The following is a 12,625-nucleotide window of genomic DNA, read 5'->3' on the forward strand; positions in this document are numbered from 1 at the left end:
AATTGCCCGAAGCTTCTTTTGAATAAACAAGAGGCAACTTCAAACTTCAAAGGAGCAGATATTTATACATTTATATAAGACAAATGGTGGCTTTATTACCTTTGATGCACTTCATGATATTTATTTATTGTGATTTTGAGGACAATTACAGGTCACATATTTGCTGTGTTGAGAATTGGCATTGCATGTCTGCGAGGTGTCTATTCCTGCTCTCATCCAATTTACTCTTTATTTTTTATTTTTAAGGTTGTGCCATGCCGACTCCGCGTGCTTGAAGGGGGGAGGTGTTAAGACGGGCAGCTAGGGTGAGAGAGAGAGAGAGAGAGAGAGAGAGAGAGAGAGAGAGAGAGAGAGAGAGAGAGAGAGAGAGAGAGAGAGAGAGAGAGAGAGAGAGAGAGAGAGAGAGAGAGAGAGAGAGAGAGAGAGAGAAGTTTCCTGCGCTTGCAATAGCCGTCTGCCTTTCTTCCACTATGACACGTTCCCATGCATGCGCAGCCTGTGTGCATGTCTCCTCGCAGAGGGACCTGTGAAGCCAACATACCTGTCGCCATGGCTGAATTCGGGCAAAGCAAGCGCGTCGGTGCACCGGTTGCTGCTTGCGCCTCTACCGCTGCTGTTCCTGCTGATGCTGCAGCCGCAGGGAGCCCCGAGACGCGCAGAGGAGCAGAGCCGGTATCTAACGGCAGCTGCAACCCCACAGACCCGGCAAGGACGCTCCATAGGGGGTCCAGCTGTGACTCCCCGACGTGTGAGGGTTTGGAATCGGCCACCAATTCCATACTGCGACGCAGCAGTCTCATTAAGGTAGGCCAGTTGGTTTGAAATGCAAGAGAAGCTTTTGAGGTTGGTACAACCAATTGGAAATAGAAAGAAAAGATATTAATATGAGATTAAAAGTTGTATTAAGGCTCATAGCACGCAAATAGCCACTTGACAGTATTTATTATTCTTTTAACTCTGCGGCTTCAAAATCCTAATCCTCAAAGAGGCTACCTCCAGCTCACCTTTGACCCTTATGAGGTCACAAACACAATATGACTAAATTACTCTAACCCAATAAGCAATTATGTAAGAATGTCAAACAAAATGATTGTCGCTATAGAACTCTCTTTAGGTCACGTACTGTTGAGCAACAGCTTCTGTTTTCTTCTTCCTCCTCACGTTATTTGACCACGCCAGCTGCAGAGGAAGTTGCCGATGATGTCATATGGGATATATTGTGTACACGGTGTACATTAAGTAGCACAATGTGTTCTATTGGCCTTTGAGATGGATGGCATGTTGTGTTCCGGTGGCAAGATAACACCAGGCGACGTCACTCAGCACTCCACTGACTAAAGAGGAGGTGAAGGAACTGAACCACCTGCTGCTGTGTGAAGTCATCCCTATGCCTCTTATCGACGACGACTTCCATGTTCTGTTTGTCTCAGATTCCGATCGTTGATGCCCAAATGTCATTTAAGGAGCCGTGCTTGGTTCGGAGCCAACAATATTTTAATTCCGGTGCTGGTTACAGCATACCTAATCGATAAGGCTTCTTCCCTGACGTTGTCCTCACCTACTTTTGGTTCCCTATTGATTTTGACTCGCTGTTGGTCTCCAAAGCGACCGCCTCCTTAGACATGGCTATTGACTTTACCAACGATTATGTTTATTTTCAGCAGTGTGACGTTTGTTTGGGATTGAAATGAGTCATTAGGCCAGAGATCTTTCAAATGCTTGTTTAAGTTGTTGATTTACTATTTGGGAAAATTCCCAAACAGATTTTTTTTTTTTACTGTACTGTAAATTACTAGAATTTGAAATAGTAAAAAAAAATCTACTTTTTGGGTTTGTTTTGTATTTCTAGGCATCAGAAAAAAAAAATATATATAAATGGAAATCATAATACAACGGATGTGATTGACGTTGCGTTCCTTGAGGGGGCTCGGCAAATTTCAAACCACATAATTTTCATTTCAACCAGAAGTAATTTAGCGGTCAGCATCGCCATGGCAACCAGTAAAAAGACCTGCCGCGCAATCCAGCTGATTGTGTCGGTTGAACTATTGTGGCTCATGTTATTGTTGTAGCTTGCGATGCAATCAATCTACCCGCAAGTCGCTGTATTTGTAATAACATGTCGGGGTAGTTTGAGTTTCTCATCAAATACAGTTCTGCACTTTTTGTTTGTGAGTGCAAACTGGACAGTTGGCCAATTTCCTCACTTTGTTCATGATGCAACGTTGCTGTTCAGTGATGACACTTAACTGTCACTAAAAAAAAAAAAAAAAGGATCTGGGGCCCCTCCCATGGGGATGCTAAAATGGAGCAGATTACTACCCCGATCGCTGTTACCTCAGCAACTGTGATGTCATTTTTAGTCGACATTAAATAGCCGCCTCTTAAATTAGATAAAAACATGCTGCTTTGAATCGAAATGGCGGGTTTAGGTTAGTGGTGGCGCCTAGAACATATTGGAAAGATTTGACTTTCACTTTTTAAGTAGGGTAAGTCTCTAGTGAAGGCCCAGGTGCCAAATCCACAATCTACTACTGGGATTCAGTCAAATCCACACAAGATAAATAAGCACATAGTTGAAAGGATGATTGAGCCCCCCCCCAAAACAAGTCATCTCGCCACCTAAATATTAATATTCAGCAGATGTTTATAGAGCGCTATTGATTCTCTATCTTTGCAACAAAAGAATATTTTTCAAAATGTCATCAATCTTAGTTTGGGCATTTGTGTGAGTCGGCTTCATCAGTATGCACATTGAGATGTGGGGGATATGCAGCCAGCAGTTTGGATCAGCATCCTTAGCGTGCTTTAAACCGTGTTAGCATGCATAAGCATGAGCCTGCACAGGCCTTGCTCAAAGCATATGCAATCAAACCTCCTTTTGCAATGATTAGTTGGTTCTGACATTTCTGCTCAGTCAAAGCAATGAACTCAACTTTTGATTTCTTATACTTCAAATCGTGCACACTCCTCACATAAAGAAACTATTTTCACCTTGATGGCTTCGAGTAAGCGATGCCATTTCTCATTTACTCGGTCGGCTTCTGTGGTTTTGACTTTTGGTAAAACGGACCTCAATGGTAGTGTGTGAAAAAGTTTTTCAACCGCTCCACGGTCGCTCAGTTACTGTGAGAACGCTAACCACATTTTCAATCGGGCATTATTTGCACACCCAGAATGACCGCAAGTACTTCCTTACCTCTGTGGCTAGACAGACCCTGCAGAGTCGTGACACACTTCCCCAGAAAGCCCTTCAACCACTGCTTATTTTCTAATCAACTGATTGACTGTTCAATATCACGAGTGCTGTAAAGCCCCCCACGTAATCTCCGGGTCAAACACGGAACGTTCACGTGAGATTTGTATTTTTATGTCGTGTGACAAATGAGTACCGCAAGAAAGAAGAGGTTAACACGGAGATTGCAATTTTAAGCAGGAAATATGGCTTTCATTTTAAAATAGTGCTATCTATGTTGGTTTATACTGCCCTCCGGTGGCCAAGATAGGCACAACAGAAGGAGCAGCATAATGTCCATTGAATTGAAGGAAAAACATTCATATTAACATTAGTATGTTTTTTATGGTGTATATATTGAAAATTAATGTATTATTATTACTTAGTTTAATTTAAGAATGTGTCATTTTTTTTAGTTTGCAGCTTAGATTGGAGTCGTGATGGACAATTAATTCCAAGTAATATTTGCTTGTGAAATTATTAATGCTTAAGTATGCTGCATCAGTGTAAGCCTCCAGACTAATGATGTGCAATGTGTCATCCAGTAATGCCTGTCAACCGACTAATGAGCACTGGAGGTCACGCAGGGGTTTACAGACAATAAGCAATTACAAGTGTCATTGTCTAGATTATTGTCTAACAAAAAAAAAAAAAAAGTTTTCTATTCCTTCCTCCGGCATGCAATCACTCTGTTTTTCTTCCGTTGTCTGGTGTGACTGATCACTGGACGTAATCCGTTCAGTCGTGCCCGTTCCTCATTCAACTCCATCCTCACACTAACAATGTGCCACTCGGTCCATCCACACCGAACCATTCTGGGATGAGAAGTAATCTCATTACAATGACAATCGGCCGACTGTATTAGCAGCAATCTGTGGTACATCTCAGGAAATGAAAATAGCCATCTATAAGTATTCATGATTGATTGATTTTTATATTACAATTCTTACAGAAGGGTGCGACTGACTTTTTTTTACTTTGACACTTTATTTCTGTACGGTCACATCACTCACAGCTTCTCATTAATGCGCCCACCACAAGCTGCAGCCTTTTGTGACCACCGAGACCTTTGTCCCATGAATCGGCCGCTGAACATAATCAAAGAGGATCAGGCTTGTACCTTGCTCCTCTGATCCATTCAAAAATCTTTCTTTTGTTCTTATATGTTGAAAGAGTGCATTTGCATTTCAGTCTGTAGCTACGAGTTGGTTCATTTACTTTTGGAGCATAATTAATCGTGGGCCATGGAAGGTGAGCGACCTGTACGTGTCCGATAATTGGATCTGTGTTGATGAAAGGATGGGAAAAGTGTCCACCGGATCTTTTGTGGTCTCAATGGGAGTTCATCAAAAGTGTTTTTATGAGTTTTTTTTTTTGATCAGCCCTGGCATACTCGTGAAAATACACTGATTGAGGCATCAGCTCGCCATTGCGTGGGAAAGTTTGCAACAGCAAGGCCGAGCCATTGGTGAAGTTGTCTTAAAATGTTCATCTGATGAAATAAAGTGAAAACAGCAAGCGTCAAATAAAACGAGTACTTTATTTTTTTTTTCTCTCTCTCTCTGCACTCATAGATCACAGCCCCAAAGGCATGACGCGTATTTTTAGATGGCCGCCTCCCTGTGTCATCACAAAATAGCTATAAGGGGGGTGTGGGGGGGGAAGCTATCACCATTCAGATCACTCCCGTGTCCTTAATGAGGCGATTCCTGGAGGATTTGTGACGCTTAGACGGCAAGCTCCCGAGGAAAATCGTTCATTTTCTGTGAATTACGTTCCCCTTTTTTCACACACTGCACATGAATGACTTCTCTTCTTCTATCACCCAAAATAGAATCAAACGAATGTTAAAGATTAGATTTGTTTATCGTCCACTAGATTGTTTGTGTTCCCAATGTGGGTGTTTGCATCTTTACTCAATTTACCTTTGATTGAATTAACAACAATTGCATTACATTTTGTATCCTTCCATAGATGAGCTACAATCAAAAATGTTTGATTAGATTTGATCAAGGGCCACTAAATTGAATGGAGTCTTCCACCTATATTCGGTTTTTATTCGACGGTACTCCCCTGGGACTGAGCTGGGATATAATAACAGCGTCGGAACGCCGCAGCCCGCTTGCTTTGGTTTAGTCGGGTATGATTAATGGTGTCATGTTGAGGAGCAAGGGCAGACAAAGGCTTTTAACTAAGCATGATATGAAAACAACAGATTGGCACGAACGAGTGTGTAGGCTAAATAATCTGTGTTTATGTACCATTATATAAGATTGTAATCCTCGGACATCTCCCGGAAAAGTGTTTGGTCACGCTTATGCAAAGAATACACTCAGTGGGATCGTTGCGTTAATGTCAATCCCCTTCAATCTATTTTCCGTGGTAGTTCCTCTGCTCTTTGCCTCAATCAAGCTCTCCCTTCGTCATCAGGATGGCTCCCGGGCGGGTCGAGAGAGAAAGAAGACCGTGTCCTTTAGCAGCAGCCTATCGGAGAAGAAGATCGGGAGCGTGTCCGACTGTATCCACTCAATGGTGAGTTAGCGGCCGTGACCTATTGGGTAACTGGACATGTCGGGATATGTTGAGTTTTGTGTTCAGGTGGAGGGGAGCGACTTGAAAAAGGTGCGGCCCAACTCCCGCGTGTATCAACGTTACTATCTGCTCGACGCGGGCCTGCAGGCTCTGTGCTGGGAGCCCTCCAAGAAGGATTCGGACAAAGCCAGGATTGCTCTGGCTTCCATCCGAGAGGTCGGCGTCCAGTCCAAATGACTTCATCAATGTTTTTGCCTTTGTTTTTACCGCGACGTGGGCGTGTCTCGTATTTTAGGTGCGGACAGGTCGTAACACGGAAATATTCCGCACCAGTGGCGTTTATGAGCAGATTTCCGAAGACTGCGCCTTCTCCATCATTTATGGAGAGCTCTATGAGAGCCTGGACCTTGTGGCCAATTCTACAGAAGTGGCAAATATTTGGGTGACAGGCTTAAGGTAAAAGAGAGTGAATTTGGCCACAGTTATTACATCTGTTGAATTGAGTTGAGCTTTTTAATTATTTGATTTATTTTTATTCATTTATTTGAATGAATGATTTTTTTTCTGACACTCCAGGTATCTGAAACAGTACGGGAAAAATGCCTTGGACATGCTTGCCAGCAGACAACGCAGCCTTCGTCTTGGCTGGTTGGAGCGGCTTTTCTCCTCTGCTGCTGATTTGGATAGTCCGAGGGACAGTGAGCAAAGTATTTGCTTGCAGTCCGCCGTCAAACTCATACAGATGCTGAATCCGGGGCTGAGCAATGGAAAAGTGGAGCACAGGTTTCAAGAGCTTCAGAGGCGTCGGACTGAGCGCCTTTCTCTTAATAATGGCTCGGAAGCTAAAGACCACAGCAAAATGCAATCCACGCCCGAGGATAGGGTCACGCAGGAGGAGTTCATCAAGGTCTTTCATGACTTTTGCACACGTCCAGAGATTTACTTTCTCCTGGTACAGTTCTCCAGCAACAAAGAATTCCTGGACTCCAAAGACTTAACGAGATTCCTCGAGGCCGAGCAAGGCGTCGCCCAGGTCGGTGAATGAATCCACACACTGGAGCACAATCCCATCTTTAACTCTATGTGTCTACCCTCACTCAGGTGTCAGAAGAAGACAGCTTGAGTCTCATCCGGTCCCACGAGCCTTCAGATGAGGGCCGGCAGGAGGGTTATCTGTCCATGGATGGCTTCAACAACTACCTGATGTCACCCGAGTGCCATCTCTTTGATAGGGAGCATGACAATGTGTGTCAGGACATGTCCCAGCCTTTGTCTCACTATTTCATCAACTCCTCTCACAACACCTACCTCATCGAGGACCAATATAAAGGACCGTCAGATGTTTCCGGCTACATCCGGGCGCTTAAGATGGGCTGCCGATGCGTGGAGGTGGACGTATGGGACGGTCCCGGTGAAGAACCGGTGGTGTGTACCGGACATACCCGTTGCCGTCCTCTCGCGCTGCGCAGCGTGTTGGAAGCCATCGGACGATTTGCTTTTGTGACGTCCGAGTATCCCTTGATTGTGTGTCTGGAGAACCACTGCTCGCTCGGACAGCAGAAAGTGATGATGCAACATCTGGTGGAAATACTCGGGGATCAACTCTTGACGCGTAGCCCAGACGTGAGCGGGTCGTACCTTCCCTCGCCGCAAGCCTTAATGCATCGGATCTTGGTGAAAGGGAAGAAGCTGAAGCCCGGTTGGGAAGCGGAGGATGGTGAAGTCAGTGAAGAAGATGAAGGAGCTGAAATGTGCCCAAATATGAAGGTAATGATCAACGGCGGGGCAGCAATCGAAGACAGTCCGAAAGAAAAAAGAAGTATCCATTCAACAGCGGCCCACCGGTGCAACCCTCCTCATGTTCCTCACAAAAAAGTCCTCCTGCTGAAAGAGCTTTCAGACTTGGTCACTCTTTGCGAGTCGGTCCACTTTGTCGACTTCCCCACATCGACCCAAAGCCAAAAACCTTGGCAATTGTGCTCCTTTAACGAGATCCAGGCCAGTCGTCTCGCCGGCGAGAGCCCCGGTGACTTTGTCAACCATAACAAACGTTTCCTCTCACGGGTTTACCCGAGTCCGGTGCGCATTGATTCCAGCAACATGAACCCTCAGGACATGTGGAAATGCGGTTGTCAGATTGTTTCGATGAATTTCCAGACCGCTGGATTGATGATGGACCTCAACGCGGCCTGGTTCCGGCAGAATGGGAATTGCGGTTACGTTCTGCGGCCTGCCATCATGCGGCAGGAGGTATCTTATTTCTGCGCAGATACCAGAGACACTGTGCCTGGGGTGTTGCCTCAGCTTCTCCATGTCAAGGTGTGAGGGAAGACCACAAGCTCAGCACAGAATTCTTACTAGCTTATCCAATACTCATGATTATGTTCTGAAAACAGCCCATGTGCTGACCCTTCCCAGGTCATCAGCGGACAGAACCTTCCAAAGCCGAGGGGTTCTGTGGCCAAAGGGGATGTGGTGGACCCTTACGTCATCGTGGAGATCCACGGCATCCCGGCCGACTGCGCCGAGCGCCGCACCAGGACCGTCACCCAGAACTGCGATAACCCGGTTTTCGACGAAAGCTTCGAGTTCCAGATCAATCTACCGGAGCTCGCCATGGTTCGCTTTGTGGTGCTGGATGACGACTTCATCGGGGATGAGTTCATAGGTCGGTTAAGTGAGATTGAGTTGTTTCCGATTGAGCGACCCCAATCCTCTTCCGCAGGTCAGTACACCATCCCGCTGGAGTGTCTCCAACCGGGATACCGTCACGTGCCGCTTCAGTCTCTGACCGGGGAAGATCTTCCCCACTCCAAGCTCTTTGTCCACGTGGCCCTCACCAATCGTAGAGGAGGGGGCAAGCCTCACAAAAGGGGCCTGTCCGTGCGGAAAGCCCGCAGGAGACGCGACTACACGGCTCTAAGGGACTTAGAAATCCGCTCCGTTGACGAGGTCTTCAAAATGGCTGCCCCTCTGTTGAGAGAGGCCACGGACTTGAGGGAGAACATGCAGGTGAGTCCTACTGTATATTTTTCCTTTCCGTTAGCTCCTCATACAAATTTGCCATTTCTATTTCCAAACAGAATTCTGTGGCTATGTTCAGGGAGCTGTGCGGGGTGCCGGCCGTGTCCAACCTCATGCAGTCCATCCTCGCGCTGGGCTCCAGAGTGAGAGGACCCGATGGAACGCCTTTACTACTCTTTGACCTTCAGAAGCACTACCCCACCCTGGAGCCTCAGGGACCCCTGCCTGATGTCCTTCGCCGTGTTGTCTCCACATATGACTTGGTGAGGAAGGAAAAGAGCTGACAGTAAATATGCATATTGTTCCCCACCACCACCACCACCACCACCTCCTCCAGATACACAACAGATCTCTGAAGTACATGGAAAGGAAGGAAACGCTAAACAAAAGCCACAAAGATCACCAAAAGCGCCACCGCCCATCTTCCTGTCTGCTTCACACAACAATGAACACCCCCTTGTGTCGACAGCTTCCTTTTGAGCACATATTTTGCCCCAAAAACAAAAAAGATCTCAGTCAAATGGCCCCGCCCACCATGTAGAATAAGCTCCGCCTCGCCTGTGACCTAAAGACGCTATAGAAAATACATAAATGGATCTTCAATTCTTCCACTTATTCACAGTCGCTGCCCTTTTCCTCCTTTTCCCCCGAAGGCTTGTTTCAACTGCGGCTGACCCACATAAAGGCGACTCGACGCAGATGTGCACTTAGACTCCGCCATTTTGCTGAATATTAGACCGATTTACGGACGCGCTAGAAAGGGGGAAAAAAAAACGAAACGTCTTGATATTATCTTATCACGTCGTAATGAAGGCTTTGCTGCGTAGACCTAATTTAATTACACTTGTTTGCCTTCCTATAAGCGAGTCATATTTGAAGCCGCTTTCATTTTCATCAAAGTCGGAAAAGATTACGGCGGTGCTGAATCTCATTTGCATACGTTTGATTAAATCGATTTTCGCAGCGCCGCCGTCTTAACCGGTACGTAGCATTTACGTGAATGTTGATCATTAGTTTGTTAAACAGCGGGGTCACATCCCTTTAGTCTTTGCAAAGCGAAGACAAACATTAATCAGCTAGAGGCAAGTAATGTTATTACTGTGCACTGCGGTCATTACTCTAAGTGAGTGCTTCTATTGGTCTCCTAGGATTCCTCCACAATGTAGAAGCATGACTCTAATCTGGCATGTTCATTATTTTAATTACCACGGACGCTCGCAAAAGCTTTACGACTGCATTGGAAATGTGCATTAATTTGTTCTTAGTGTTTTGATTTGTGGTCGATACTGTGTGTTTGTCCATGCAGATGGTCCAGGCCAGCAAAGCTGTGTTTGAACTCGCTGATGGAATCCATGAAAGGATTCTGAATATAAAGAAGACAGGTGAGTGAAAATAAATAATGATCCCCCTACCTGTCGAATGTATTTGGAAACAAATCTTTATCGTCACTCTACGGTGCATCCCAATACTTTTTTTTTTTCCTGTATCGTATTTTCTTCCCATCACATTTCTGTTGACTTCAGCATTTTGACGCCACACTTGTCAGCCTAGGGGCATTAAACAGCATATCATGAGTTTAAGGGTAAAAAAAAATATATTTGTTATGGGCCAGTGAGATTCACATGCCGGTTTGAATAAAGAACGCTTTGACAGAGATGAATGTAGAGCTTGTAAATATTTCCCCACCTCTCCTTTGGTTCCCTTTTCATAATCATGTGACACAGGCATTTATTTGACCTGTCACCACTATAGCATATGTATGTTATAAAATACATTTTCGACCAATCGGCAGCACTTAAACACGCTAGCTTGTATGTACTTGCCTGCCGTGTGAGAATCTGCAGAGCTTGAGGTCACAAAGTAGTAAAGATGCCAATCGGGGAATCCCATGGCGACGGTCACTGGGAGGGAACCACGGGATGTCTGGGAGCTGCAACAGAGCAGAGATAAAAAAAAAAACCATCAACTTCACAAAAGGGGGAGTCAGATACTGGATTTGAGAAATAAACAGTTGATTAGTTCAATGATATAAACAGTTGCTATGGTACTCACGTGTATACATTACATGGCTTTGTGTTGCCTAGCAACGCTGACATTAAGTTTCAGGGAACTTTTGTGTGCGTGTGCAGAATGGGTAAATTATACTCCAAGATGTTTATTCCTCAATGTGTGTGCGTGTGTGAGGGGGGGGGGGGGGCGGACACACACACGTGTAACATTTGGACTTGTGTTGACGGTTCACGGTTTAATGTGCGCCCCACGTTAACCCACTTCACTGTTTCCATGGCAACCGTGGGACGGTGGCCCGGGGCGGCCAGAGGAAACCAGATGCACAGAACAATTCAGAGCACACATACAAGACAGCGGTCACCAGTTTGGATTCATTTTTATTTTTATTAGGTTCAGCTTGTGACGTGCAACACAAGATCTGCGCCGCCGCAATACTTTTATATTACACGTGGTTGTATCGTAGACAAAAATGCCACTCGGTTCAATAAAGGTTGGGAAACGCTGCTCTCTGTAAATCACTTGGATGCGGTTGTAATTCGGGATGATTTTATCAAAGTACTAACCTTTCATTTGGATCTTTGCAGCCATGACGTTCCACGAGGATCTACAAAGCCGGGCGGCAAAGGAGGGCTTGAAAGGGCGCAAGGTGGGTCGAGCTGTGGAGAGCTTCACCTGGAACATCACCATCCTTAAGGTCAGAAACATTAAAAGGACAATCCGCTTTTGAGTCTTTGGGACGGTTTGCTCACATTTGTCTCATCTGTCAGGGTCAAGCTGATCTTCTCACGCACGCCAAGGCTGAAGTTCAGGAGAACATGAAGCAGGTGCACGACGCCGCCCTGACGGGGAACCTCGCCAGAGAGGGTCGAGGAGTTACCAGAGTGCGCTCGCAATCACGGAAAAGCCAGCACGACAGCCCCACCTTGAGTTAGTTAGTGACGGGCGGGTTAGGGTCACGGGTCATCATGGGTCGTCCGTCAACTACACTACACTTGCCGCCAAGGAACATTCCATTTAATGTTTGATATTGTGAGCTCTGTCCATCTTGGTTGTAAAAACACAATTTTAGAACTTTTCTGTTGTGCACGATGTTTTTAAAGTGAGAAATAAGCACACAAAATACAATCAATGGACTTTAGCGATATTATCAATAGTGTGGGTAAGCCTTTTGTTCCTTTAAATTTGTTAAGTAAATTAAATGGACTTTACAGGAACTTAAATCATCGTTCCCTATTGAAATGAATGCAAATGCCATTAAGCCGTTCCAGCTTTACAAAAATACCCGAATCGTTGTGATATTTTTTCTGGAAAATAGCACCTTATAGTCCTTACTTAGTGACTTAAATAGAATGTAATTTTTTTTTTTTTTTAACTCTATGTAATGCTATGTGGTTTGCTTAAATATAGAATGTGTTAATTCTCTTTGTTTAGGTTGACGATAAGCTTAAACTGGGAAGAATTATTGACAAAAATTTTAATTAACAAATTTGCACAAATATAGTGAAGATAAGCGGTTTGGAAAATTGATGGATTTATTTGATTTTTTTTTTTATCTAAAATGGACAACCTGAACCCATCAGTGCGTCACGTGAAAACGTCTGCCACCTGTCTACTGTTGCCTTTGCCTGCAAAATAGTGTACAGTATTTTAAAAAGAGTATTTTACACAAGTGTAAACATTCCAGGTCCATCTGTGCATCCATTGTGCAGCTCCAGTCCACGAGTACCTTCTTCACAAATTGAGATGTTAAATAAATTAGTTTTAAAAAGAGCACGTTGGTTTTCAAATATATTATGGACGCGTTTCGACTATTTTTAAGATTAT

General features: G+C 44.9%; 1 protein-coding gene across 2 annotated transcripts; it reads left to right on the plus strand.

Annotated features, from left to right (window-relative positions):
• The first annotated feature begins 411 nt into the window (after positions 1 to 411).
• LOC133144549 (inactive phospholipase C-like protein 2) lies at positions 412 to 12,571 on the plus strand. Of its 2 annotated transcripts, XM_061267340.1 has the most exons (12): positions 415 to 804; positions 5,666 to 5,767; positions 5,834 to 5,983; positions 6,063 to 6,223; positions 6,344 to 6,800; positions 6,869 to 8,086; positions 8,186 to 8,435; positions 8,493 to 8,779; positions 8,851 to 9,054; positions 10,098 to 10,173; positions 11,386 to 11,495; positions 11,569 to 12,571. In XM_061267340.1, exons 1-12 carry the CDS (start codon positions 484 to 486, stop codon positions 11,731 to 11,733), a joined length of 3,501 nt encoding a protein of 1,166 aa, XP_061123324.1. In that variant the 5' UTR covers positions 415 to 483; the 3' UTR covers positions 11,734 to 12,571. The 2 variants fall into 2 exon arrangements, 1 of the variants encoding a protein (XP_061123324.1); XR_009710722.1 differs by lacking the exons at positions 11,386 to 11,495; positions 11,569 to 12,571 and having other exon boundaries at positions 412 to 804; positions 8,871 to 9,054.
• Positions 12,572 to 12,625: the final 54 nt, after the last annotated feature.

The sequence above is a fragment of the Syngnathus typhle genome, linkage group LG20 (genome assembly GCF_033458585.1).
Source record: "Syngnathus typhle isolate RoL2023-S1 ecotype Sweden linkage group LG20, RoL_Styp_1.0, whole genome shotgun sequence".
Lineage (NCBI taxonomy): Eukaryota > Metazoa > Chordata > Actinopteri > Syngnathiformes > Syngnathidae > Syngnathus > Syngnathus typhle.